Raw genomic sequence first — 27,530 nt, 5'->3', positions numbered from 1 at the left:
TTTTGGATGAAAAATGAAGTTTATTACAAACAACGACAGAGAGCTGTTAGCAGTCAGTTAGCAGCTGTTAGTTCTGTACAAATAACACTGTTTGATTGGTTAGTTGAGTTTGCCGAACGGCAACAAGGCTAGGTCTCAAACAGCACCCTACGCCCTTTGTAGTGCACTATTTTCCACCCTGAACCCTTCCTAGTACACTACTTTCCACCGTAAACCCTCTGTAGTGCACTGCTTTCTGTGTACTTCCTGCATAGTGCCCTACCTCCCACCTCAGGCCCTCCATAGTGTGCTATTTTCCACCTTGAACCCTGCTTAGTGCACTACCCTCATTTTTAAACCCTTCATAGTGCACTAATAGTGTGCCTCTTGGACCCTATAATCCTCTGTAGTGCACTTTGTTGCACCCTATACCCTTCATAGTGCACTACCATCCGTCCTGAACCCTTCAGGTGCACTCCGAGTTCTTTTAAACACGTTATTTTCGCCCAATCACAACGTTGTTGAAGACAAAATCATTTTCCATTCATGATAAAGGAACAATCCGTATTTTAGCGTCGTTCTCCCAACTAATGCCGTGTTCATGTTATGTGGGATGGTTGAAGAGCTCAGTGGGTTAGAAACACTGCATGGTCGACAGAACATGACATCTGAGACGGTGAACGATGAGGCGTCCATGTTTCCTTTTTCAGGCACTTCTGTATCATTTAGTGCCACAGTGAAGTTATCGGAGGTGTTGCATGTTGGCGTGAACACTGTACATGTCAGGTAGTGACGGTGACTCCCACATGACATGATCGCTGCATTAAACATCTGAATGCGACACACACTGGAAACATCACGTGATGTCGCGCCATTCGCTAACACGTTCGCTAGAAGTTGTGTTTACGTGACGACAATAATCAACAGCACATATCGTAACGTTTCTGGTTCGAATGAAACGTAAAACAGAACGTGTTACGTTTTAATAAAGAGCGACATGTTTTTAATGAATGGTTGACGCGTGTCGACTCGCCATGATCCACCTTCAGATGTTAGCTGTGTGCAGCGAGCCAGCAGGCTAAAAACGCTCCCGTGTTTTATCATGCGACATGTTTACATCTCTACACGCCAAGTTAACACGAGTCTGCAGCTTTCTGTTACAGTCCGACCCGTTTAGAAACAGTCTGATCAACACGTCATCAGTTCATTCTTGACAAAACACACGAGAAACAACATGTTTTAAACCCGCCGGCGTGCAGCACCAGTGTGTGTTGCCTTTAAAGAGACAGTTCACCCCAAAATCTTCCTCACCTGTAGAGTTATTTATCCAGATCAATATATTCGGCACTCCATTAATATAATTGAAAGACTATTAAAGTTAAAGGTAGAGTCAGTAGGATTTGTCCCAGCTGTTCCTGAACGCACCACAAAGATAGTTGATTGTTGAGTCTCATTCCCAGGACGTCAAATAGCCACATGTTGGGTTGGTAAAGCGTCCCGAGCAGCAACAAAGAGAGGAGACTGATGTCCGTCCGACACTGAGCCCGGTTCTGCTCCAGGTTCTGCCTGTTAAAGGCAGTTTTTCTCTCCACTGTCACCGGGTGCTGCTCATGTTGGGTCTCTGTCAATAAATGAACCAAGCCGTTCGGTTCAGAGCTGCTCAGTCTGTAAAGTGTCATGAGACGACTTCTGTTGTGAATTGGTGCGATACAGATAAAGACTGATTGATTTGAGAACAGCTGATCCAGATGGATAAATATCACTGCAGGTCAGAGGAACACCTGTCCTCTTAATTTGAAGGTGAACTGTCGCTTGAACATTGAACCAAACATATGGTCTAAACACGACCTCAGAAGGTGACGCTCCACCTTAAACACTTGATAGTTTGCTATTTCCCTCCCTGCAGCCTTCATAGTGCACCGGACGGGCTGCGTCGCTCCTTAAGGACCGGGGTGTTGTCTGAGAATGGCACCAGAGAAACAGAGAGAGAGACAGAGAGGTAGAGAGAGAGACAGGTAGAGAGACAGATAGAGAGCGTGTTGAAGGTGTCGTAGAAACAGACAGTCACAGTAGGTGGAGCTGCTGCTGCTGTCTGTCTGCCTGTGTGTCGGCCGGACAGACAGACAGACAGGTTCAGTGTCCGGAGTTAGTTGGAGGTCTGGTCTATATACAGAAACATAATGCATCATCAGAATATCAAGACAAAAGAACAGGTGTCACCGCAAACACATGGCAACGCTACACCGGGACACCAGCTAACTGTCCGTGGAAAACACACTCACACTCACACACTCACACACTCACACACACACACACACACACACACAGGACAGCGTCACTACCACACACACACACACTCACACACACACACACACACACACACGCTCTCTCTCTGACACACAAACATTAATATGACAAACAGTTTTTTTCTATCGAGGTGAAAAACAGATTCTATTATTCTTAATTATCTTAATCATCATAATTAATCTTCTTCATCATAGCAGTGGTGTGTGTGTGTGTGTGTGTGTGTGTGTGTGAGTGAGTGTGTGTGAGTGTGTGTGTGTGTGTGTGTGTTCTCAGTCTGTTTATACACACTATTAACAGGATGACACGCAGAGAGCTCAGTTCTGATTGGCTGACGGGTCTTTTGGCCTCTTCTCTTCCAGGAGGCTTTTATTTTGTATTTTTTAATCGTCTCTTCCTGGAGTCTGTAGGTGATGATGATGATGATGATGATGATGATGAAGGTGTGGTCACGTGGTCTCCCTCCCACTGACCCACAGGAAACAGTTTGTGATGTCATCAGAGGGTGATTGGTTGCTCGGGGCAGTAAACTGTAGGCCGACCTGACGGCGTCGTCTGATTGGACGAGGTGAGGACGGAGGTGTGTTTTGGCTGAATGTCGAAGCACCAGGAAGGAGGGAGGAGTCTAACAGTACCTGCTGCTGGGAGTGTGTGTGTGTGTGTGTGTAGTTAGTCTTTTAACACTGGCAGCTAATCAGGACCTGAAGTGTGTTCAGAAACATTCCTGAGATGTGGAGCCAAAGGATGGTGATGTCCTCCTCTAGACTGGGGAGGGGTCCAGACCAGGAGGTCGGGAACCTTTGAGGGGTCCTAGACTGGTCGTTGCAAAATGCAAGTCTAATTAAAAACATGTGAATTTACATAAATGTCCAGAACACCTAAATGTGTATTTTAATATTTTCCTTCCTCCAGTCTGACAGCAGACTGTGTTGTTGTATGCCATCCTGCCTCCAGGTGGCAGCAGAGTGCTGACTGAGCTTAATTCTTATTTCTCTGAAGGTCACTTCACCTAAACGAGCTTTTCTGGACTGTTCTTAGTGGTCAATCAGCATCAGGAGGGTAAAATATTGATTCGATTATTGATTCATAGTTTAAATCAGATTACACTCACATCCTTGTTTGTGAACTTTGATCCAGCTGTTGGTTTTCATTTCGTCGTGGTTAAAAATGGCTCACCGATGTGTCGCCATCACCACCTTCAGGCTCCACTTCAAAGAATTTCCCAGCATGCCTTTGGCCCTGTTAGCGTGCAGTGTTTAAGTCCGTGTGTGTGTTGTAGTAAACCAGACTCTGACACTGCTGTCAGTGTGTGTGTCTTATTGTGTGTGTGTGTGTGTCAGTGTGTGTTGAGCACGCTGCGTGGCACCCAGCCCTCGGCAGCCGGCGAGTCGCTGTTGGCAGGCCGGTACACCAGACTCTGACCCTGCTGGTTGGACGCCAGAATCTGAACCTTCTCCCCCCGGAACACCGAGATCTCGTCTTCGCGCACCGCCGCAAAGTCCTGCAGCACCATCACCAGCTCCTGAGGGGTCGAAGGTCACAAAGTCACACGTCTGAAATAGTTTACAGAAATAAGAAGTAAAGAAGGACGGGAGGTCCAAACCTGGTCGTCCTGCTCGGTGTCAGCAGGAGGCTGAGGGGCGTGGCCGTTGGGCGTGGGCGGAGCCGACGGCGGCCGCCCTGACGACAGAGGACGAGTCACAGAGATCCCGCCCTCCTTCCTCTGATACTCAATGGGAGACTGAAGAGCTGTGGACACAGAACCAGGATCAGATTCAGGTTCAACTAAACCAGATAAAATCAAAAGACTGAAGGATGATTCAATGAGATTCAAGGATAATGATGAACTGTCTTTTGGGGGGTATAGAAACTATAGATTTGATGATGAGTCAGTGAAGTTCAAGGGTGATTTAGTGAGATTTCGTGAATTCAAGGATCAATAACAGAGATTCAAGGATGATTCAGGGAGATTTAAGGTGATTTAAGGGAATTCAAGGATATTTATCCAAGAGATTAAGGGATGTTTTGGGGAAACTGATGATGAACCAAAGAGATCCCATGAGGTTTCAAGGAGATCTGATGCTGACTTGAGGAGATCTACAGATGTTCCAGGGAGACTCAAGGTTAAAATCAGGTAGATTCAAGTGTGTCACAGATTTGTTGATTATTCAGAGATTGAACAATATTTTACAAATATCCAATGATTGTTTTCAGGGAGGTTCAAGGATAACTTAGCTTGATCCAATGATACAAGGTCGATTCAGAAAGACTCAGGGACATTTCAAGGAGATTTGAGGACGTTTTGGGGAATTTAAAGGAAGTTCAGGGCTGTTTTTGAGTGAGGTTTTGAGGAGGAACTCACCTGACAGGAAGTTGTTCTGGGCGTCCAGCAGGGTGGCGATGGTCTCCACCCAGGTCATCTTGATGCTGGCGGAGGACGCCTGCAGGGTGAAGCGCTCTGCCGAACCTCGAGACCACAACACGAACTTACAGGGATCACCATCCACACTGTCCTGCATCGCCAGGTAACTCACCTGATCACACACAAATATTACCATTACTCTCAGAATAAACCAGTCTGACACAGATCCATTTCTTGAACCAGTATGAACCAGTCTGACACAGATCCATTTCTTGAACCAGTATGAACGAGTCTAACCTTGATGCTGTTCTTAAACTGGTATCCCGGGTTGTTGGAGCCTTTGCGCAGCAGTTCACTGAAGATGATGATCTGCTCGAACAGGAAAACTCGGCGCTCTTTACTGCGAGACAGAACTCCTCCGTCCTGCTCCCAAACACAGAAGGTCTCCTGCTGCAGCAGCTTCCCCTGAGACGTCAACTTCCCCTGGACGACAGTCAGACAGGTGAGGACAGACAGACAGGTGAGAGGGTGTTTTCTCTCATCTGTCTTTTTCTCCAAAGCTTCATTTTTTGTTTGTTTGGCCACTTAGGGGCAGCAGAATTCCACAAAAAGCTCAAAACATTCACGTCTTACCGTAGTTGTGGCTAACATGTTAGCAAACAACTACCTACTCACATATCCAGCAAGATCAGCGTCCCGTTGACATTTTGTAATAGTTGTGGGGTTCCTCAGGGTTCTACTCTCGGTCCTTTATATTTTAATTTTACTCAAAGCTGCGCTATTTGTTTTTTGGCCACTTGGGGGCAGCAGAACTCCACAAAATAAGCCGCAAACATTCACCTCTTATCGTAGTTGTGGCTAACATATAAGTAAACAGCAACCTAGACACACATTTAGAAACATCGGCATCCTTTTGACATTTGTAATAATTGTGGGGTTCCTCAGGGTTCTACTCTCGGTCCTTTATATTTTAATTTTGGTTAAAACTGCGTTATTTGTTTGGCATTTTGAGTCACTTGGAGCAGCTCGACAAGCAAAATACAAATAATAATAATAATAATAAAACACAAATTGGAAGCACAGTGAATAAAACAACTTCTAGGAGTCAGAGTTGTACCTCGTATCCCTGCAGACGTCCCAGGTTCATCATGTCGTTGCAGCGTTTCGGTACCAATGACATCAGATCCAACGCTTTCTGTACAAACACATGCGATAAATTATAAATGTACTTTTGGCTCGTTTGTCCGGGTAGGTTTTAGAGTCTTTACTGACCCCCAGATTCTGCGGGTGGAAAGTAGCATTGGTTGTTTTAACCTTGTCGGCCACAGGGGGCAGTAATGAGACCAACCTACACTCAAGAACAAACTTGAGCGAGCTGGAGAGACGAATAGCCAATCACAACACAGGGTTCTGGACTACAACGACTTGACTCACCTCGATCTCTTCACAGTCGAGTCCTGCTTTGGACGTGTACTTGAGAAAATCCTAAGAAAAAGAAATGAATAAAGAGGAACGTTAATGTTCATGTGACGAGCACACAGACACAGAAAACATAAGAAGTTGTGGCGGACCTTCAACAGCAGCTGGTACTTTGTGATTCTCTGGATGGGTTTGATCAGATAATCACTGATCGACATCCTGCAGCTGATCTCATGCTGGATCTCCTGCAGAGAGACACACAGGTTCACGTAACTGCCTACACCAAACTCCATTCAAAAATCAGCCCGTTTAGTGAAGCCTACATCTGTGTTTGTGCCTCTTGTTGCTTACTTGCTTTTATTCACTGAGAGAATACTGAATAAAACCACAAACAGTTATTTACCACTAGAGCTGAAAGCATCAGTCGATTTATTGATGAAGTGATCAACAGAAATGATCAATCAGCAATTATTTCTATAAAGTTGAATCATGTGGAATCAACAGAAGCGATGCGTTACCTCGAAGAAGTTCTCGTACTCGATGACAATGAACTCTGACCTCGGCTTGTTCTGACAGTAAACCACGTACATGTGGAGACGCCGCTCCTGCAACACACACACACACACACACACACACACTTTACATGATCCTCATCAATAATCTGTATCAGTGTCGTTGTGTCTCTACGTTGATGACTCACATGTCTGATGAAGAGGTCGGCCAGCAGGTCGTGATTCTGAACACAACGATCCAACTCAACCAGGAAGAAACTGAAAACACACACAACGTGAGTGTGAGAGTGTGTGTGAGGACAGGAAGCAGTGTGTGTTCCTTATTAATGTGTGTGTGTGTGTGTGTGTGTGTGTGTGTGCTAGACGGACTCGCGGTGCCAGTCGTAGATCTGCTGGATGTTTCCGAACACGATCTTGTCTTTTCCTCTCATGTCCTCTGGGATCCCTCTGACCTCCAGCCTGGACATGAAGCCCTGAGACACACACAGTACTATACTTAAGTACATTTTGAGGTACTTGTTCTTTACTTGAGTATTTCCATTTTCTGTTACTCTGTACTTTTACTCCATTACATCTGAGTCTCACCTCAACGATCACTCCCAGATCCTTCACGTAGTCCTTCTCTGATTGGATCATCTCGTTCACCACAAACCTGCAAACACAAACGTTCACTTGGACTCTTTCTACATGTTCTCACAGAGCGTCACAGTGTTGTGATGGAGGTCCAGTCTTACATGCGTCCTCGCAGTGCTTTGTTTCGCTGCTCCGTGTCCGACTCGTTGGAGCCCTGATCTGAATCCAGAGCCTGAAGAGACACAGAGACAGTCAGCCAGTCCTAATATCACTGGATCAACTTTACAGCCAAATAAACATCACTGGGACAAACAGACTCCATGTTTCTACACAAAGACAGAAAGAAGTTCATGGAGAACATTTGCTGAATTTACAAGAAGGAACAAATAAGTCAGAATCAGTCAGAGACAGAGTTTCACACAGTTTATAAAGTGTCTCCAACTCAACAACTCACTAAACTGACACATTTGTTAAGGGAGTCTGGTGCTGTGGTGGTTACCTCGGGGTTGTTGGGGTCTTTGATGATCTGCATGGGAGGTGGTAGAGGGGTGTGGCTCTCTTCCTCTGGCTCCTCCTCCCCTCCACTTTGCCCCGCCTCCTCCTTCCTCGCCTTCTGCAGAAACAGACAAAAACTCTTTAACTCTTTATACTGTGTGTGTGTGTGTGTGTGTGTGTGTGTGTGTGTGTGTGTGTGTGTGTGTTTATGTACCGCCTGTGCGTTGCCAGTGAGGGGCGTGGTCAGCTCTGGCCTGTTGTCCCGTCTCCTGGTTCTGATTGGAGGTTTCTTCTGTCCGTCAGCCTTCCCCTGACTCAGCCTCCGGACGGGACTGGTCAGCCACCGCTGCAGCAAACACAGTTACTATTACTGAAAGTAATTGAGTACATTTACCTGAGTATTTCCATTTTCTTTTACTTTATACTTCCTCTCAAATACATCGCAGTGATGTCATGTAACAAAGTACATTTACTCGAGTACTGTAATTAAGCACAATTTTGAGGTACTTGCAATATACTTTAGTATTTCCACTTTCTGTTACTTTGTACTTCTAATCCACTACATGTCAGTGATGAAATGTAACTAAGTACGTTTACTCAAATACTGTACATTAGTACAATTTTGAGGTTCTTGTACTTTTGAGTATTTTTAAGCATTTCACACTTGTACTCCACAGTACTGCGATCAGGATATGCAGCTGTTACCTTCAGGGTGTTTCCAGTTCCTGAGACGCTGCGTTTGGGCCCCGGGGAGCCGACGGCGCCCCCTGGAGCTCCGCCTACTCCATACACTGTGGGGGAGGTGGCGCCTGAGAGAGGAGAACAAGGAGGTGTCGTCAGCGTGATGAGTTCACTGCACATAAGGACGATGGGTAAATTCAGTGATTGTTGTCTCACTTTGGCTGGTCTGAGTCTGGAGGCCTGGACCGTCCGAGCTGTACAGACCGGACTCTGCAGAGACAAACACACACATACTGGTTTAATGTTTGGAGTGATCATAAAATATCAGAATCGATCAATCGATCCTCCTAAACCTGACAAACTGGACCTTTGTTTCTTCCCTCAGTGGTGCTCCACAGGGCAGGATTCTCGGTCCTCTGTTATTCTGTTCATAAAGCTAAAGCTCCGTCTCTCCTACGGTTCATTTGATATTTTCTCATCTAGAGTTTATTTAAAAGAAGTTTCCTAAAAGCTGAAACACCACACCAACGTTTCCTGTCTGTATACTCTGAGATAAATGTGTATTTTACGAGTCAGAAAACATCGTTACTTTAAGGCTTGTTTGGTTTGATGTCTTGTTACTTACGAGGTAAAAGCTGTGAGATCATTCTGAATATGGTGTTCACTTACACAGATACTGATCGTTACTTGTTTTAGGTGCTAAAATATGTTTGGCTGCTGACCCCATCCACAGCTTCACATGCTTAGCTTCGTACAGCGGTCCTCCTGCTGCCTCTCCAATCAGGAGGCGTGCCGACCACCATCTACTGACAGTGGGTGAGTAGCTCAGTAGATCACAAAGCTTGAACTATCCCTTTCGAGGCCCTACAGAACTTGAATTTACGGTATTTTTATCTTGTTGCATGCGATTTAAAAAGGTTGCATAGTGAGTACTTTTACTATTGATACTTCAAGTACATTTTGTTAGTGTAACTTGTAGTTTGACTCAACTCGTATCTGTAATTCTGGACTGTTACTTGTAACGAGTGTTGGAGCGATATACAGCTTTAAGGTATAATCACAGTGTGAAGTTGACGATTATCGTACCGTGTAAATTCCCTGAACCTGAAACCTGCCATTTAGTGTTTTTTAATCAACTCTATATCCAGTTTCATGTCGTCAGGACACAATGTTTAGTGAAATTTAAGAAACCATCACTACTGAATTAATTTAACTGACGGTCATTGTCTGTGACAACAAATCATAATCATAATCATAACACATACAGTGAAACTGAGATAAAAAAGGTTATCGTACTGTAAAAAACATCTTCATCCCTGCTTGTAACAGAGTATTTTTATATTGTAACCACAGCTGATAGAAACATTACAAGAGAGTGAGACAGCTCGTCCTGTCTTCTTTCAGGCTGGTGAGGACGACCTCCTGCAGACTCAACACACACACACTCACACACACACACACACACACACACACACACACTGTGTGTGTGTGTGTGTGTGTATGAGTGTGTGTGTGTATGAGTGTGTGTGTGAACCTGTCCGTCCTGTTCAACATAAACACAAACATGCACCTCGCTAACATTCCTACATGTCCTTTAAGTTACTGTGTGCTGAGATGGGCGAGAGACAATACAACAGACTGAGACACACAGAGAGAGAGAGAGTCACCTATCAGTCATTAACCAACACACATCTGCTCTCTCTCTCAGAACCCACCTCGCTCGTCCTCTCCCTCTCTCACAATCCACCCCCAAACGGCAGAACAATCCCAGCATGCACCTCTGCCCCGCCGCATGCTTCCACGTCAATCCATTCAGGAAAAATAATAAAACCGATCGGTGACGGGAGGAAACACAGAGACAGACTGTTTCTCTCCACAGGACTGAATGTGACCAACTGCAGAGGAGTCAGAGGACGACAGGGGCGGGGCTAAACCACACATGGGCGGGGCTAGATGATCGGTGGGTGTGGCTAACAGACTGAGAATTTGCTCCAGGAGTCTCATTATGTTTATATAACAGATATTAAAATAATACAATCAAATTAAACTAAAACTGGGAAAATAATAATAAACAGTAAAAGACCATGTGATAATAATATAAAATTATTTATATAATAATATAAAATTATTATCACACATATCAAATTTTAAAATTTGAAATAATTTTGCTGATAAAATAAACAAAAAGTAAAATACATGAAGAAATAAATTATGTAAAATTAAAAATATTGAAGCAAAAACAAATTGAACACATTTAGAAAAATACAAAAAAAGTTTCAAAGACGGATAAAATGTAAATAAAGTAAACGTGAAACTTACAGCGAAAACAGAAGGATGAAGGTAAAGAGGAGATTATTTTTAACCTGCAGCTTCTATTGTTTAGTCGCTCAGCAGGTCGTCCGGATGTTAGACTGCAGATTCCTGTTGAGTCTCAGACTCCTTCAGGTCAACGTCCAACCTGAACTGTCTCACCTCTGTGTGTGTGTGTGTGTGTGTGTGTGTGTGAGTGTGTGTGTGTGTGTGAGTGTGTGTGTGTGTGTGTGTGTGAGTGTGTGTGTGTGTGTGTGTTAGGGAGGCGTCTTGCCAAACCAGATTACAGATTAAGACTGAGACAGAGGTGTCTTATCAGTGAGACTACACTCACTCTCATTAGATCTGAACTGCTTTCATTTACTGACACCAACAGAACGCGTCAGTGCCTCCACCTGGACCCAGTGTGGACGGACCCAGTGTGGACGGACCCAGTGTGGACGTTCGATTCGTTCCCTTTGGGGACGTTTGGTTCGTCACCTTTGCAGTGGTGAAACCAATGAAACAGACTATTATCTTTGTACCTCAGCTGCCATAAACAGATGCTTTTCAGTAAAAGCTGAAAACAGAAAACACTGTCTCTCAGACGTCTCGTTAGTGTGGACAGTGTGTGAGACAGTCACAGTGTGAGACAGTCGCAGTGTGTGAGACAGTCGCAGTGTGAGACAGTCGCAGTGTGTGAGACAGTCGCAGTGTGAGACAGTCGCAGTGTGTGAGACAGTCAGTGTGTGAGACAGTCACAGTGTGTGAGACAGTCAGAGACAGTCTCTGTGTGTGAGACAGTCGCAGTGTGTGAGACAGTCGCAGTGTGAGACAGTCGCAGTGTGTGAGACAGTCGCAGTGTGAGACAGTCGCAGTGTGTGAGACAGTCACAGTGTGAGAGACAGTCGCAGTGTGAGACAGTCGCAGTGTGTGAGACAGTCGCAGTGTGAGACAGTCGCAGTGTGTGAGACAGTCAGTGTGTGAGACAGTCGCAGTGTGAGACAGTCGCAGTGTGAGAGACAGTCAGTGTGTGAGACAGTCGCAGTGTGAGAGACAGTCAGTGTGTGAGACAGTCGCAGTGTGAGACAGTCGCAGTGTGAGAGACAGTCAGTGTGTGAGACAGTCGCAGTGTGAGACAGTCAGTGTGAGAGACAGTCAGTGTGTGAGACAGTCGCAGTGTGAGACAGTCGCAGTGTGAGACAGTCGCAGTGTGTGAGACAGTCGCAGTGTGAGACAGTCGCAGTGTGAGAGACAGTCGCAGTGTGAGACAGTCGCAGTGTGAGACAGTCGCAGTGTGTGAGACAGTCGCAGTGTGAGACAGTCGCAGTGTGTGAGACAGTCGCAGTGTGAGACAGTCGCAGTGTGAGAGACAGTCAGTGTGTGAGACAGTCGCAGTGTGAGACAGTCAGTGTGTGAGACAGTCGCAGTGTGAGACAGTGATGATGATGTGGAGCAGCAGATTCTAACAAACAAACAAAACTTGTTTAATTTTTTATGCTGAGCTGCAGAACAAGAACACGAGGACGTGTGTGTGTGTGTGTGTGTGTGTGTGTGTGTGTGTTTACAACTTTACAAACATGAATTTAAATATTTAGCGGCTCACACAGAGACGGAGACAGACGGACAGACGGACAGACAGGATGTGGGACATCCCAACAGTTCACACACACACATCTTGATGCGTGCTGAGGATGTTTAAAGCTCCGCCTGTTAAACAGGAAGTGACATCATCAGACGCAGGAAGCTGCAGCTGCTGGTCGACAGACAGAAAATCAAACATGCTGATTGGTTTGTCGGAATTTAAGATGAGAACAGCTGATCATGACGGGACGTGTTGGTCACTTGTTTTAGTTCAGGTTCTGATCTGGACATTTATGCAAATGAGCACATATTTAATTAGATCACCTCATTTGCATATTTTAACATAACATTTCATTACGCTGAGTCTTAATGTGAGTCAGCAGCTCAGTTCAGACACGTTTGTTCCTCAGGTAAACATCAAGGTGACGTCATCACGACCCGATCCAGCGTGTTCTGCCGGTGACACGCGACAACAATGTAAACAATGTAAACAATGTAAACAGTGTTGTTCAGACAGGAAGTGAGACGTGACACTCACCCCGCCCGGCGCTCAGGGTGGAGCAGGAGTTGGAGCTGTTGGAGGAGGAGGCTGTGGTGGTGTTGGTGGTGGAGGAGTTGCAGGAGGAGGAGGTGGTGGTGCAGGTAGAAGACGTGCTGGAGGAGGTGGTGGAGGCCGGGATGAGCCCCTCCATGTCGGCCGCACTGTGGGAGTGCGACAGACAGAGGGCGCTCATCGGCAGCAGACCCTCCTGCAGGAGACGTGAAGTGGAAGATGAAGTCAGACCTGAAGGACGCTCGTTTTCTTTGTGTCACACGTTTTAATAAGCGTCATTAATAAACAGTAAACAGAGCTCATGTGATTTCCCTGTTAATGATGTTATTTTATTATTAGTTTGTGTAACATGAAATAATTATTCTGTACAGTCTTTATTGTCGTGTGTCCGAGACAATAACAACACGTTCTGATATCAGGTTAATCTATTAACATGATGGAGCAGATGTTGTTTGTTTACAGTTGATAATCAGGTTATAAACCATCAATAAACATAATTTAAACAGCTGATCTGGTGATTGTAGCACCTCCGTGAGACGGTTCTGAACACGTCCCTTCACAGTGACTGATGTGAGCGGTACCGCTGCGAGGACACTCGTTCTGTTCGCTCTGGAGACTTTTAGTTTTTGGTTTATAACTTTAAACATGTGATTTATTACCTGTTGGGGCGTCTGGTCCGTGGTTCTGACCAGACACCACCCGGACCGCTCAGCTGAACGCTCCACCAGCTCCACAGTCTGACCACAGCGAACGCTGAGCTCTCCTGGTCCTCCAGAGGTGAAGTCCAACAGCACCACGACTAACTCGCAGCCTCCTGACAGCTGGACAGACACACAGACAGATCACTTACAGACACCGGGCTGTTAAATGTATCCTGATCATCAGAACTTTGGTATCACTGGTACCACGGGCTCTTAAAATAGCAGTAGTAGCATCAGTCGGGCCGACACACCCACAAACTGTGAGTCCAGAAGGGTGTGTGCTGCAGTGTGATGACCTCATCGGTGCTGCAGCTGGTCGGGTGTGAACAGAAGTTTCAGAGGAAACTGTTGAATATTACAGAACCTGATTCTGCAGAACCAGTGACTCAGAGGAGCAACATGGACCTCGTTCAAAGCTCCAAACAACTGATGAACTCATTATGTCAGCATCGTTCTGCTGCAGCGCCACCTGCTGGTGGTGTGAACACCGTGGTCACAGCTCCACCTGCTGGTGGTGTTAAACCTTCACCGTCCGGTCCAGGTTCTAACAGAACCGTGGTTCCTGTCGTCCCCGGAGACGTCTGTCAGCAGTGACGACTCACAGGACATGAAACCAACGTACATCATCCTGATATATGTTCTCTACCCGACCAATCACAGCAGGGCGCGCTGACTTCTGATTGGTCGGGAAGCTAGAAAACATCATGTGATCGTCACCATAGTTACCTGAGACTCTGAGTGTGTGTGTGTGTGTGTGTGTGTGTGTGTGTGTGTGTGTGTGTGTGTGTGTGTGTGTGTTGACTTGTAGTGAGCCTGAGCACATGGGCTCCAGCTGGTGGAGACACTCACACTCACACACACACACACACACACACACACTCACACTCACACACTCACACACTCACACACACACAGACACTCACACACTATGGCGGCAGAATCGTGTCATAATGCGTGCGCACCTATCAACTGAACGTGTCACACGCGCGTGCTTTGACGCCTGTGCAGCGAGCAGCGCCTGACGTGTAATGTAGTTTCCTCATTGACTTATAATGGTCCTCCGTTCACACGCACGTTCACGCGTATGACTGCTGCACGCCGGTAATCACACGACGCGTAGTGACTACGTGTAACATTCATGCGTTTTTATGCGAACGCACGCATTAACGCTCGCATGAAGATAATTGAACATTTTTGTCACACGCTCACATGTAGGCGGAAATGACGTGCGCAAACTATGTCACGCGTAACAAGATGCTGCGTGCGTACGAAGCAGCGTGCGCACGTCTGTCTGTCACTGTTTGACAAATGTTGTCACGCGTTCACACACGCGTGCGGTCGCAGTTTCTGATGTGCGACCGGAAGTTGATCTGCACCGTGCGCAACACACCGCGTACTTAGACGCCTCGCGTAGTTGGCCTTTTCATTTTATTGAAGTGTCGTCAACCAGGGGAGGCAGCAGTGAGCCAGACACTGCTGCCAGCATCTCAAAAGAAGAATGAGAAGGAGGAGAAGTGTTTTTTTTGTTATATATATATATATATATATATATATATATATATGTATGTATAAAAAACGCTGCTGCTCGAGTCCTCAGTGGGACCAGGACGGTGGATCATTGATAAAAGTGCGTGCTTCCCCCGCCCCTCCCAACAAAAGTCCTGGGAGTGTGTTGCAGCTGTTCAGGTGCACAAACCTAACGCACCTCTCCAGCGGTCCCAGCAGTTCTCAATGAAGTGATCACCTGCGGGGGGCGTGGTTAACTTACAAATGTTTGTCATTGATTTTGTGTCTTATGTGAGAAACAAAGTAAAAGAAACAGCAACAGAACTCTTTCTCTGTCTTCATGGAACAAATGAATCATGTCATGTAAAAGTCTGTATGTCTGTATCTCGTATTGGATCGATGGCTCCATCTACTGGATGAACATGGAACACAGAACAACCACGCGAGGCGTCCAAGTACGCGGTGTGTTGCGCACGGTGCAAATCAACTTCCGGTCGCACATCAGAAACTGCGACCGCACGCGTGTGTGAACGCGTGACAACATTTGTCAAACAGTGACAGACAGACGTGCGCACGCTGCTTCATGCACACGCAGCTTCTTGTTACGCGTGAAATACAGTCTGCACGTAACAACGCACGCACGCACGCACGCACGCATAACAAAATTCTCATGCGTGCACACACCCGTTGCTGCGCATCTCTCTGGTTGTTTTGACATTGATATACCTTCATACACACACACACACACACACACACACACACACACACACACACTCACACACACACTCACACTCACACTCACACACACACACAGACACTCACACACACACACACACACACACACACACTCACACACACACACACACACACACACTCACACTCACACACACACACACACACTCACACACACACACACACACACACAGGGTGGGGGGTGTTCCCGTCCAAATCGAACACAGATGTGACGTTTGATGAAAACACCTCGGTACATTTACTCAACTACGACTCAAACACATACAACGTAATGCAGTGACTCTACTCCACTACACTGATGGGATTACTTCAGTTACTAGTTACTTTACAGATTACATTTTTAAATGAATTGATTTTCTCATCAGTCAGATAAAAACAGTGACGATCAGCTGACTCACACTTTGTACATGTAAATATATGATCAGTTACTTCACTGGTACTGTGATACTCGAGTACATTTAACATCAGATACTTTGAGACTTTTACTTGAGTATGACTTCTGGGTACTTTTTACAACACTGTCAGTTTATCACAAACATTCAACATCAACACATCTGGAGATACGTGGTTTTCACTGGACAGGAAGGTAATCTGAAAAGTAACTAGTAACTAAAGCTGTCACACAAATGTAGTACAATATGTACCTCTGAGCTGTAGTGGAGTAGAAGTAGAAAGGAGTATACGATGGAAATACTCGGGTAAAAAGAAACTTCTTGTATCTTTGGTGAGAAGAAATATTCAGACAAAAGTATTTAATATTTCATCATCACGTCAGAGGAGCTGAGTAACTGATTACTCTGAGTAGGTGCTTGAGTAAATGTACTTAGTTACATTTCAACACTGTTTATTTCTCATATTTTAGACTCAATATAAATCAAAGTTATGTAGCAGTTGCACATAACTGTTTAACTCCTCAATGATCTCATGAGTGAAAGTAAAGCCGCAGCTAATGATTGTTTTCATTATGGATTCATTATCTCATGATAAATCGATTGATTCTTGTGTTTTCCTGCTGAAGTTGGAGATGAATCTCTCTGTAGGAGCCTTCAGAGTAAAACGTGATAAAAACTGAATGGAGTTTGGTGGAAGGTCACATCAAGCTTACTGAACCTGCAGACGATGTTTCTGACCGACCGATGGATCATCAGAACACTTCCACTGAAAGTTCTTTCAGGCGGCTGATGGATTCGGCAGCACTTCAGTATAAATGCTGACTGATGCTGTTGTGATGAGTATTGATACCTGAACTGATCAATAATCATCAGCATGAGGATAAATCCCATTAGAACAAGAAGAACAGTCTGGAAGCTGCACCAACAGGTCAACATGAGCTCCAGCTTCAGCTCCTGCGCTCTGAACAGTGTCAGGGGTCAGAGGTCACAGCCACGGACCCCCCCCCCCCTCCACTAACCTACAGCAGGTAGAGTTAAAGAAATCAAACGTACCTCGTCAGGAGAGCAGAGAGAAGTGAGAGTTTGTAGAAAGACTCAGACGACTCAGAGGAAACTCCCTCACACACACACACACACACACACACACACACACACACACACACACACACACACACCCAGCCAGCTGCAGCCAGTGATGAGGTCATGAGTGTGGGACACACCCCTGTGGATACGCAGAGTGTGTGTGTGAGTGTGTGTGAGTGTGAGTGTGTGTTACCTTGTCGCTGTCGGCGGTGTTCTGCGAGGTGCGGGAGGCGATGGAGACGGTGTCGGGCTGACTGCTGGCATCGCCCAGACTGTCTGCGTCCTCGCTCGTCTCCCTGAAGGACGGACACACAAACGTTTTGACTTCCTGCTCGTCGACACATGAGCGGTGTCAAATACAACATGTGGACAAAAGTATACGGACACCATGTCACTGTACTTTAGGTCTGTTTTCCCTGTTTGTGTTGTGACTTCTGTTTAAATTTGCTTCAAACTGTTCGGCGTCTCTGGAAACTGGAACATTGATGTTTTCATTTCTGTCGGTTCGAACAATCTTTGCACAAACAACTCGAGTTAAAGGACGAAGCAAAGATGTGAATTTTAGCCAAAACTGAGATCAGAGCGACACAGTTTCATCAGCAGAAACGATGTCAGCGAAGTCAAGTGATGAGCAGACGATTCTTTCTGTGCTGGTTGTACGAGGTGCCAGTTAATGAGCAGGACAGCCATAAATTGAGTGATTTCTGAATGGAGTTTGGTGTGTTCAGAGGACAGAATGTCCTGGAGTTACAGTTCTAACAGCAGCCATGAGGCTCAAAGGTCAGAGGTCGCGGGCCACATGACGGGAGGCATCTAACACGGACGTGTTAACGGTGTTTCTGCTCTGACCTGCGGCTGATGCTGCGCTGCCGGCCCAGGGTCGGGTTCGGTGTCTTGGGTAGGGGGATGGGCTCCCTCAGCGCCCCCCGCAGGTGGCCCCGCCTCTCCTGGATCACCTGTCGAATGCTGCGGACCCACTCCTGCTTCAGCTCCAACGATGACGCCTGCGGAGGGAGACTGACCTTAACGTGATGTCACACACCTGCGTGATGATTAAAGCGTCATCAGGCGCACGTACCTTCAGGACCGTCTTGTTGTCGGACGTCGGCGTTCGTCCGACCCAGAGAGCGAACTTACAGGGGTCGCCCTCTATGTGCTCCGTCACACCGAGCTCTGAGGTCTGAGAGTCACAGGGAGGAAGAGTGAGACAGCAGGGACATCGTGAGGACACAGGTGCCTCTCCTTTACCTGGGTCATGAGGACATTTGACCTGTTTTCTTACCTTCTTATGGGGACAGTGAATCAGTCTGTCCCCTTAAACCATGTCAACACTCACTGGGACATGTTTACTGCCTTTGAATGAAACTAATACATTTGTAATCCTGATTTAGGAAGTCTGTTAAATAATCTGCGCAAACAATCCACTAATTTAGTAAAGGCTCATTTCATGTTCTGTATATTCTTCACAGTAAAAGTCCCACGTTGTTTTGTTATTTTATTATTTTGTTATTTTAAAGCTTTTATCATTAATTAGCAAAATAAGGAAATGTCGGGTTGTCACCTGCTAACTTCTGAGCTAGTTAGCAAACAACAATTCTGTCAAGATTCCTCAAAAACAAAACAGCATCATCTGCATGTAGTGTGATACAGTTTTTAATGTGGGCGTTACGTGGTGACTCGTGTTCATGGAGAAAGGCTCAACTGATTATAACAATAAATAAATGTAAGTATGAACGTCTGTTTGTTCTGTCGAAGTTTTTACTTTACTGATGTACTTAATTTGATTAGTATCTCAATATTGATTACCTTCCATCAGTTTATATCATTTTTTGTTTTATTTTAAATCTGGTTTTACTCAAATCAAGTCTACTAAATGTGTTATTTCAACCAGCCAAGTCAAGAACACAATGAGGCAACTAACTCCATGTTTAGCCAAAAATTAGGTTAAGACCAAAATCTGACTTAACATTTCTTATGCCATAGAAATGTTTCATGTTTCATTCCAAAGAAAACAGCATGTTAAATGTGCAGTTTAGACAACACACAGCTAGAAAACACTCAACCACACAGCTAGCTAAAGCATGAGAGCCAAATCATGCTAAAGCTAGCTTGAGATAGCCACAGCAACTGTTAACTAAATTTAAAAAAATTAACAATTTTGGTGAATAACATCTTTGTAAATTAGTCGTTATGCGCATAAAAAAGGAAGAATCTAAATCAAGTAACAGCTAAACTAACAAAAGCTACGTAGCTTAGCACAGTAGCCGTAACTGGCTGATCCGTTTTTGACAAATCACAATTTGGTGTGGTCGAGCTGCTGTTACATCACTTATTTAAACTGTGTCAGCGTTATCACAACAACACTAAATCGTTTTCTGCTGTACGTTTCACAATAACTAACTCAAAACTGACGAGGTTAATTTAAAGTATAACTCTGTCTGTGCTCGTTACCCTCAGTCGGCTCTTGTAGAGGTATTTGGTTCGTCCGGACGAGTCTTTGATCTCTTTGCTGAAGATGAGTGACAGCTCGAACAGGAAGAGGTGCCGGTCCCGCCCCTTCCGGATCAGAGACTTTGGCTCCCAAACCAGGAAGGAGTCCTGAAGGAGGAGCTCGCCCTGAACCTCCAGACCCTCCTCCAGCCCTGAGAGGGACATCACAGCGAGGTCATGTCATGATGATCGTGCAGTGAGACTCTGATATCGTGACGTCATGGTCTACATATCTCTGGCTGTTACCTTCCAGCATGCTAACATGCATAGCATCGTTGGCTCTCTTTGGAACGCTCAGCATCACGTCCAGACCTTCTTTGATCTCACCTTTCCCCTCCTCGCAGCACGCCAGCAGCTCCTACCAACACAGAACCACACGAGTCCGTTCTGAAGCAACCAGCTTTTCTACTTTAAATTGAAGAAACTTCACGTTAAACTCATAAAAGAGACAACACAGAAGAAGAGGAGGCCTTCACAGACGCTGCTGCTGCTGAGACAAACATAAAGTGTGTCTCATGTATTATTCTGAGCGCTCGGCCTGGTTCCTCTGGGCTCCGTGTGAAGGGTTCTGGATTTAAAGCTGCTCTCAGTGAAATCCTCCGAGGTGTCGTGTTTTCCAAACAGCCAGAAGGATCAAACACTGAGCGTCGCTTCAGTTCTCCTCTAAGTTTAACTGTCGTTTCGGGGGAAGTGTTTTGAATGCGTTACCTTGAGCAGCAGCTGGTATTTGGTGATCCTCTGAACCGGTTTGATGAGAGCGGAGGAGATGGAGTTGGCTAAACCGTGTCTCCTCTGGACCTCCTGCACACAAACACACAGTTACAAACCAGGCCGGAGACCTTGAGCCTTCGTGCTTTGGTCCTAAACGTTCTCCACTATCGTTGAATTGTGTCACTGAGATAAATTTAGCTTTCAGCCAGCTGAGCTGACCCGACTAAATCATTTTTAGGTCAGTAGGTTCTGTCAGTCCGGCCTCATAGACCAGATCAACACCCGATCAGCTTTCTGTCCGCTCGTCTGAGCTGAGCTGAAACCTCAGAAAAGAACACTGAAGTCACTTCAGATCACTTCAGATCACCTCAGATCACATCAGATCAGATCACTTCAGATCACCTCAGATCACTTCAGATCACCTCAGATCAGATCACTTCAGATCACTTCAGATCACTTCAGTCACAAACTACTGGACTCCATTACATCATTAGTTACTACTAATAATTGGTAATTAAGTAAAAGTACTGAGTATCTCAGACAGGTGTTGGTTCTGTCTCACCTCGAAGAATCCGGCGCCGTGCTGCTGGATCAGTAAACTGGAGTCGGGTTTGTTCCTGCAGTACGTCACGTACATGTGGAACTTATCAGCCTGAGACACCAACAGGAAGTTTTACTTTGAAAATATCAGTCTGCTGTTTATATTTTCAATCAATCCAAAACAAAAACAAACTGGTTACCCAGGTAACGAAGCAGTGACCAACGTCCTCAGGCAGCTGCTCGTAGTTCTCCAGCTCCTTCAGGAAGATACTGCAAAACACAGAGTACTGCGTTAGTACACAGAGTACTGCGTTAACACACAGAGTACTGCGTTAGTACACACAGTACTGCGTTAGTACACACAGAGTACTACACACAGTACTGCGTTAGTATACAGAGTACTGCGTTAATACACAGAGTACTGCGTTAGTACACACAGAGTACTGCATTAATACAGAGAGTACTGTGTTAGTACACACAGAGTACTGTGTTAATACACAGAGTACTGCATTAGTACACACAGAGTACTACACACAGTACTGCGTTAGTATACAGAGTACTGTGTTAGTACACACAGAGTACTGCATTAGTACACATAGTACTGCGTTAGTACACACAGTACTGCGTTAGTACACACAGTGCTGTGTTAGTACACACAGTACTGCATTAGTACACACAGAGTACTGCATTAGTATACAGAGTACTGCGTTAGTACACACAGTACTGGGTTAGTACACACAGTACTGCGTTACTACACACAGTACTGCATTAGTACACACAGTACTGCATTAGTACACACAGAGTACTGCGTTAGTACACAGAGTACTGCATTAATACACACAGTACTGCATTAGTACATAGAGTACTGTGTTAGTACACACAGTACTGCATTACTACACACAGTACTGTGTTAGTATACAGAGTACTGCGTTAGTACACACAGAGTACTGCGTTAGTACACAGAGTACTGCGTTAGTACACACAGTAGTGCATTAGTACACACAGTACTGCATTAGTACACACATAGTACTGCGTTAGTACACAGAGTACTGTGTTAGTACACAGTACTGCGTTACTACACACAGTACTGCGTTAGTACACACAGAGTACTGCATTCGTACACAGAGTACTGCATTACTACACACAGTACTGCGTGAGTACACACAGTACTGCGTTACTACACACAGTACTGCATTAGTACACACAGAGTACTGCGTTAGTACACAGTACTGCAAAAGTAAATACACTGTAGTACATTTTATGTTTTCTACTACACCACATAATGCAGTACATGTTGCAGTACATATATTTGCAGTACATATATTTGCAGTACCTGTTGCAGTACTGTTGCAGTACATGTTGCAGTACATATATTTGCAGTACCTGTTGCAGTACATGTTGCAGTACATATATTTGCAGTACCTGTTGCAGTACTGCTGCAGTACATATATTTGCAGTATATATATTTGCAGTACCTGTTGTGGAACTCGTAGATGTCGTGGATGTTTCCAAACACGATGTCGTCCTTGTTGGTGAGACCAGGTGGGACGTCCTCGGAGCCGCTCGTCATCTCCCACAGGTACGTCTGCAGGACAAAGTACTACTGTTATGAAGTACCGGACTGTGTTGTAGTACTATGTGTGCAGTGTGGTAATAGTACTGCAGTACTGTACCTCGATACACTCCTGCAGATCTCTGACGTACACTCGCTCTGTCTGAAGGAGCTCCGCCATGATGTACCTGACCACACACACACACACACACACACACACACACACACACGCACACACACACGTTACCAAAGCACAGTGATGAAAAGTAATTAAATACAGTTTTAAGGTATTTTTACTTTACTAGAGTATTTCCATCTCCTGCTACTTTATAATTCCACTACACTACATTTATCTGATTGAGTACTCTCAGTACTCTCAGTACTCTCAGTAGTATCAGTACTCTCAGTAGTATCAGTACTCTCAGTACTCTCAGTAGTATCAGTACTCTCAGAACTCTCAGTACTCTCAGAACTCTCAGTAGTATCAGTACTCTCAGTAGTATCAGTACTCTCAGTACTCTCAGTAGTATCAGTACTCTCAGAACTCTCAGAACTCTCAGTACTCTCAGTACTCTCAGTGCTCTCAGTACTCTCAGTAGTATCAGTACTCTCAGAACTCTCAGAACTCTTAGTACTCTCAGTACTCTCAGTGCTCTCAGTACTCTCAGTAGTATCAGTACTCTCAGAACTCTCAGTACTCTCAGTACTCTCAGTGCTCTCAGTACTCTCAGTACTCTCAGTAGTATCAGTACTCTCAGAACTCTCAGAACTCTTAGTACTCCCAGTACTCTCAGTACTCTCAGTACTACCAGTACTCCCAGTACTCTCAGTACTCTCAGTACTCCCAGTACTCTCAGTACTCACTCCTTCTTGCGGGCCGAGCGTCTCTTCTCGTCGCTGACCTGGTGACTGGGGTCGGACAGGTTGACCTCGGGGTCGGAGTCTGACAGACTGTTGGGGATGAGCTCCAGCTCCAGGTCCTTGTTGTCCTGTCGGGGACACCGTACGTTGGCTCGTTAGAGAACCTTAACGAACAGATCAGTTAAACTTAACGAGACAGGAAGTGTTTTACCTGTGAGCAGCCTCCGAGCGCCGTCTCCAGCAGGTGGCGGTACTGTCCCACCCTGACGGTGAAGTCGCGGTAACGTTTGTCCACCGTGGAGACGCAGCGGCGGAGCTCGGTGCGGTGGGCGTGGCCTTTGGCCAGCATGCTCTCAGCCAATTGGATGAGCAGGTGAACCTTCTCCTGTGTGTGCTGAGAGGTAAACAGACAGGTGAGTGATACAGGTGTGTGTGTGTGTGTGTGTTTGTGTGTGTGTGTGTGTGTGTGTGTGCGCTCGCTCACCTTGGCCGACACACAGAACTCTCGGTGTTGGTTCAGCAGTTCTTGCGTCTCAGCCACCGTTGCCCCCGGCGACGTGTGCGTGGACAGGTAGTGGTCACCTGACTGCTGCAGCCAATCAAGAGCCTGCAGCCAAAAGACCATTCAGGTACAGTTACAGTTACGTTACTGACGGAAATACTTCAGTGTAGTACCTACAAATTCTACCTGAGTACAGTACTCGAGTAAATGTAATTAGTTACATTCTGCCAATGAGATGTAGTGGAGTAGAAGTATAAAGTAACGAACAACTACCTCTAAACACAGTAGTGGAGTAAATGTACTTAGTTACTGATCCACCAGCAGTCTTAACTACTGACGTCAGGAGCAGCTCAGGTGCTCAGGTGTACCTGCTGGGCGTGGCTCTGGAACATCAGGTACTGCTGACACTGATCCAGTCTGCGCTTCTTTAAAGTCCAGAAGTGAAGGACCCGGTTCTCCCTCTGCAGCAGCTCGCTGAGGATACCTGCACACACACACACACACACACACACACACACACACACACACACACACACACCTGGATCAGAACACCTGTGGGTGTGTGTTCAGGGCTCTGTTCACACTGAACTTCAGTGTGTTTGTGTGTGTGTGTGTGTGTGTGTGTGTGTTCACCTTTGACCTGTTGCTCCGGTACCCTGGAGTGTCCGGTGACCTCGGTGACCCCCGTTACCCCGGAGACGGTGACGCTGTGGCCCGAGATGTTCGCCATGGTGACGCTGTTGCGGTGGATGTACTTGAGGAAAACTTCGGCGTTCCGTCTGGCCAGAGTGCAGGCCTGTCGCCGTGGAAACAGGAGCGTTAGGGACCCCATCGTACTCACAAACTAGCGTCTCGTCTTTTGTTAGCAGCTAGCAGCTCTGATCGGCTCTAGGTGTTAAACAGAAGCTGAAGCTCACTCCCTGACTAAATGAATCAACATTAACAGGTGACGATGTTTTCATTAGAGGCCTGTGACAAACATGCAGTAACATGATAGGCTTAATGTTTGCAGCTAATATGAGAGCTAACAATCGGACTGTTTAATCAAACCGTTTCCTTTTTGCTGTTGAGTTTCTGGTTTCATAAAACATCACACACTGCTTCACCACAGACTGACGAACCTGCCCCGCCTCTTTATAGGTGCTGAGCTCTGATTGGTCGATTCAGGGTCTGCTCACCTTGAGGAACGCCTCCTTTTGCTCCATGTGTTTGTTGATGAGCGGCAGGAGTTGCTCCGGCTGTCGATCTCCTCCTCCACACCAGTCCTCCTCCCTGCGGTACTCCTGCTCCAGACTCTCCAGCACCCCGCACACCTGGAGGGACAGACAGACAGGTGGTAGACACAAAGACACACAGAGACACAGACAGACAGGTAGGGACAGTGAGACGGACAGGCAGGGACAGTGAGACGGACAGGTACCTGCTGGGATGTCCTGTAGAAGGCGGCAGAGGCGTTGACCAGTTTGAGTCTGTCTTCGATCCTCAGCATCAGAGTCTGCCAGTGCAACGCCACCGTCTGAGCACAAGACCTCACTGCATCTGGATCATAGTGACCGGACCTGAGGGGGGGGTCAGAGGTCAAAGGTCAGAGGTCACATGATTGAGACGATCATGTTGGCTTTAGTCGGAGCTCTGGATGGAAATGTTAATATCTGATTATAACTTCAACATTTCACGTCATGATTTCCTGTCTGTTGGTCACAGAGCTGGAGTCAGGAGGTGATTAGCCTAGCTTAGCATAAAGACTGGAAGCAAGGGGAAACTGCTAGCTTGTATCAACACCTCCATACACCAACAGAAAGAAAACCACCGTCTGGTACTTCATAATAATCACTTCACCAGACTTTACTGGAGTATTCCCACTTCCTGTTATGAGTATTTAACTGAAGTATATTTTTGAGGTACTTCTACTTGAGTATTTAGTTTTTCTGTGACGACCGGACTGTTGTAAACTCTCACCTGACGAGCAGCTCGGCTCTCTGCTGCAGAGCCAGAGCCACCTGATGGGTCCTCTGCAGGGAGTCGGCGTGGAGCAGAGCCTGAGGACAGAACACAAGGTGTGTCCACCTGGTTTACCATGGCAACCTTTACGTCTGTCTGCTGCGATGGACAGCAGTGTGTGTGTGTGTGTGTGTGTGTGTGTGTGTGTGTGTGTGTGTGTGCAGTCACCTCTATGGCCTGCTGGAGGCGCTCGTGCTCCCTCTGCAGCTGCTCGGCTTCAGACAGACAGCTGGAGTTCAACATGCAGGACGACAGCATCACCTCCCCCTCTGAGATCCACCCCAGCACCTGACACAGGTACGCACAGACAGACAGGTGGAGGTCAGGTCAGGCGACAGGGCCAGGATGTTACCTGTCACTGCAGGTGTGTGTGTGTGTTACCTGTTTGACCTGACTCTGCAGGTGTCTCAGCTGCAGGTTCTGCTCCAGGTGTGTGTGTGTGTGATCTGCGATCTGCTGCAGTTCCTTCTGTTTGTCCTGCAGGAGGCGCTGCAGCTCCTCCACCTGAGAGGACAGACCTCCCTCCGCCTCCGACAGCTCGATACCTGACCCCCACACACACACACACACACACACACACACACACACACATACACACACAGCGTAACGACACACGTGCATTTTAATCTCCATTCATGTGTGTATACGTGCGCTCATGGATGTGTGTGTCTCCATGGCAAATTCAATATGCTGGTTTCCATGGGGACCAGCTGTGTGCTTCAGAGAGCAGTTTCCATGACAACCCCATCCCTCTTTCCCCCTCCCCCCATTATCCTCTCTGCCCCCCCTTTCCCCCCCTAATATCATGAGTGTGTTACTGAACTGGTCCGAGTGATGCTTCACTGTAGCAGAACATGTCCTGTCCTGTCCTGTTCTGTCCTGTTCTGTTCGGTTCAGTCCGGTCCGGTCCTGTCCTGTCCTGTCCTGTTCTGTGAACTGTTCGGCCTTTTTCCAGTTGGCTCTTCGTGAGAACCCCCTCACATAAAGCCAAGAACCGCTGAAGAACCGCTGAAAGCCCCAGAATAAAATCTAAACATTTTTCTCCTCAATTATCCGGACAAAGGACCACTGGAGCGCGATCAAAAATATATCAAAGCCCTCAAGAACCTCTGGAACCCCCACAGGAATCACTAGAAATCACTAAAGGAGGCCTGGGACCTTCAAATATCAGTAAATCCAGTGTAGAACTAAATGGATCCTCCTTGGGGACCACTGGAACCCTACAAGGAGCACTAAAAACCACCCAAGGACCCATTAAAAAGCATCTCCATTGAAAATATCCCCTCAAGGCTCTCTGGAACCTCCTTGAGGAACATGGAAAACCTTATAAAGGACTTGAACCCCAATTCAAGAACCTCTAACTAGCTCCAAGGACTGCACCCGGTGCATCCTCAAGAACCACTGTCAAAGCAATCCTTCCTACGGGACCCTGAGAACCCCTCTGAATTTCCCAGAGGGAGCACTAGAAACCACCAAAAGACCCCTGGAACCCTATCAATGACACATACGCTGTCCTTAGGGACCACGGCAAAACCTTCAAAACCATCGTTACCTCCTGGAGACTTCTAGGACCCCTTGACTGACCATTGGAGCAATGTCAAGGGTCTGTGTAACTCCCTCAAGGTGAACTGTAAGAATCTCCGCAAGAACATCTTGAAACCTTTAGACAATCGTAGGAAGCATCAGA

The 27,530-nt window shown here is 46.3% G+C and overlaps 1 protein-coding gene across 3 annotated transcripts in view; it reads right to left on the bottom strand.

The window, feature by feature from the left end:
- The window catches only part of LOC311253369 (kalirin-like), a 44,290-nt gene continuing 16,760 nt past the window's right edge, over nt 1–27,530 (bottom strand). For 2 of the 3 annotated variants that reach the window (XM_084347286.1, XM_084347288.1), the window contains 38 exons: nt 26,225–26,388; nt 26,012–26,131; nt 25,802–25,881; nt 25,263–25,401; nt 25,021–25,155; nt 24,476–24,638; nt 24,211–24,326; nt 23,825–23,947; nt 23,552–23,734; nt 23,344–23,468; nt 22,601–22,667; nt 22,403–22,512; nt 21,128–21,197; nt 20,950–21,039; nt 20,385–20,477; nt 19,923–20,034; nt 19,638–19,828; nt 18,265–18,366; nt 18,036–18,190; nt 17,380–17,482; nt 13,411–13,572; nt 12,737–12,947; nt 8,542–8,595; nt 8,350–8,453; nt 7,859–7,990; nt 7,649–7,762; nt 7,311–7,381; nt 7,162–7,228; nt 6,946–7,049; nt 6,765–6,834; nt 6,583–6,669; nt 6,217–6,309; nt 6,080–6,130; nt 5,763–5,840; nt 4,943–5,128; nt 4,646–4,817; nt 3,887–4,032; nt 1–3,805 (listed from right to left, as the gene is read on the bottom strand). In XM_084347286.1, the coding sequence (XP_084203412.1) occupies nt 3,620–3,805; nt 3,887–4,032; nt 4,646–4,817; nt 4,943–5,128; nt 5,763–5,840; nt 6,080–6,130; nt 6,217–6,309; nt 6,583–6,669; nt 6,765–6,834; nt 6,946–7,049; nt 7,162–7,228; nt 7,311–7,381; nt 7,649–7,762; nt 7,859–7,990; nt 8,350–8,453; nt 8,542–8,595; nt 12,737–12,947; nt 13,411–13,572; nt 17,380–17,482; nt 18,036–18,190; nt 18,265–18,366; nt 19,638–19,828; nt 19,923–20,034; nt 20,385–20,477; nt 20,950–21,039; nt 21,128–21,197; nt 22,403–22,512; nt 22,601–22,667; nt 23,344–23,468; nt 23,552–23,734; nt 23,825–23,947; nt 24,211–24,326; nt 24,476–24,638; nt 25,021–25,155; nt 25,263–25,401; nt 25,802–25,881; nt 26,012–26,131; nt 26,225–26,388 (4,529 nt within the window). In that variant the 3' untranslated portion in view covers nt 1–3,619. The remainder of the gene's footprint in view (nt 3,806–3,886; nt 4,033–4,645; nt 4,818–4,942; nt 5,129–5,762; nt 5,841–6,079; nt 6,131–6,216; nt 6,310–6,582; nt 6,670–6,764; nt 6,835–6,945; nt 7,050–7,161; nt 7,229–7,310; nt 7,382–7,648; nt 7,763–7,858; nt 7,991–8,349; nt 8,454–8,541; nt 8,596–12,736; nt 12,948–13,410; nt 13,573–17,379; nt 17,483–18,035; nt 18,191–18,264; nt 18,367–19,637; nt 19,829–19,922; nt 20,035–20,384; nt 20,478–20,949; nt 21,040–21,127; nt 21,198–22,402; nt 22,513–22,600; nt 22,668–23,343; nt 23,469–23,551; nt 23,735–23,824; nt 23,948–24,210; nt 24,327–24,475; nt 24,639–25,020; nt 25,156–25,262; nt 25,402–25,801; nt 25,882–26,011; nt 26,132–26,224; nt 26,389–27,530) is intronic. The other variant, XM_084347287.1, reaches the window with a different exon arrangement.

This window comes from Pagrus pagrus, assembly GCF_965226575.1.
Source record: "Pagrus pagrus genome assembly, chromosome: 24".
NCBI classification, from domain to species: Eukaryota; Metazoa; Chordata; class Actinopteri; order Spariformes; family Sparidae; genus Pagrus; species Pagrus pagrus.
Note: the sequence above shows the minus strand (reverse complement) of the source record. Positions and strands in the feature narration are given on the sequence as shown.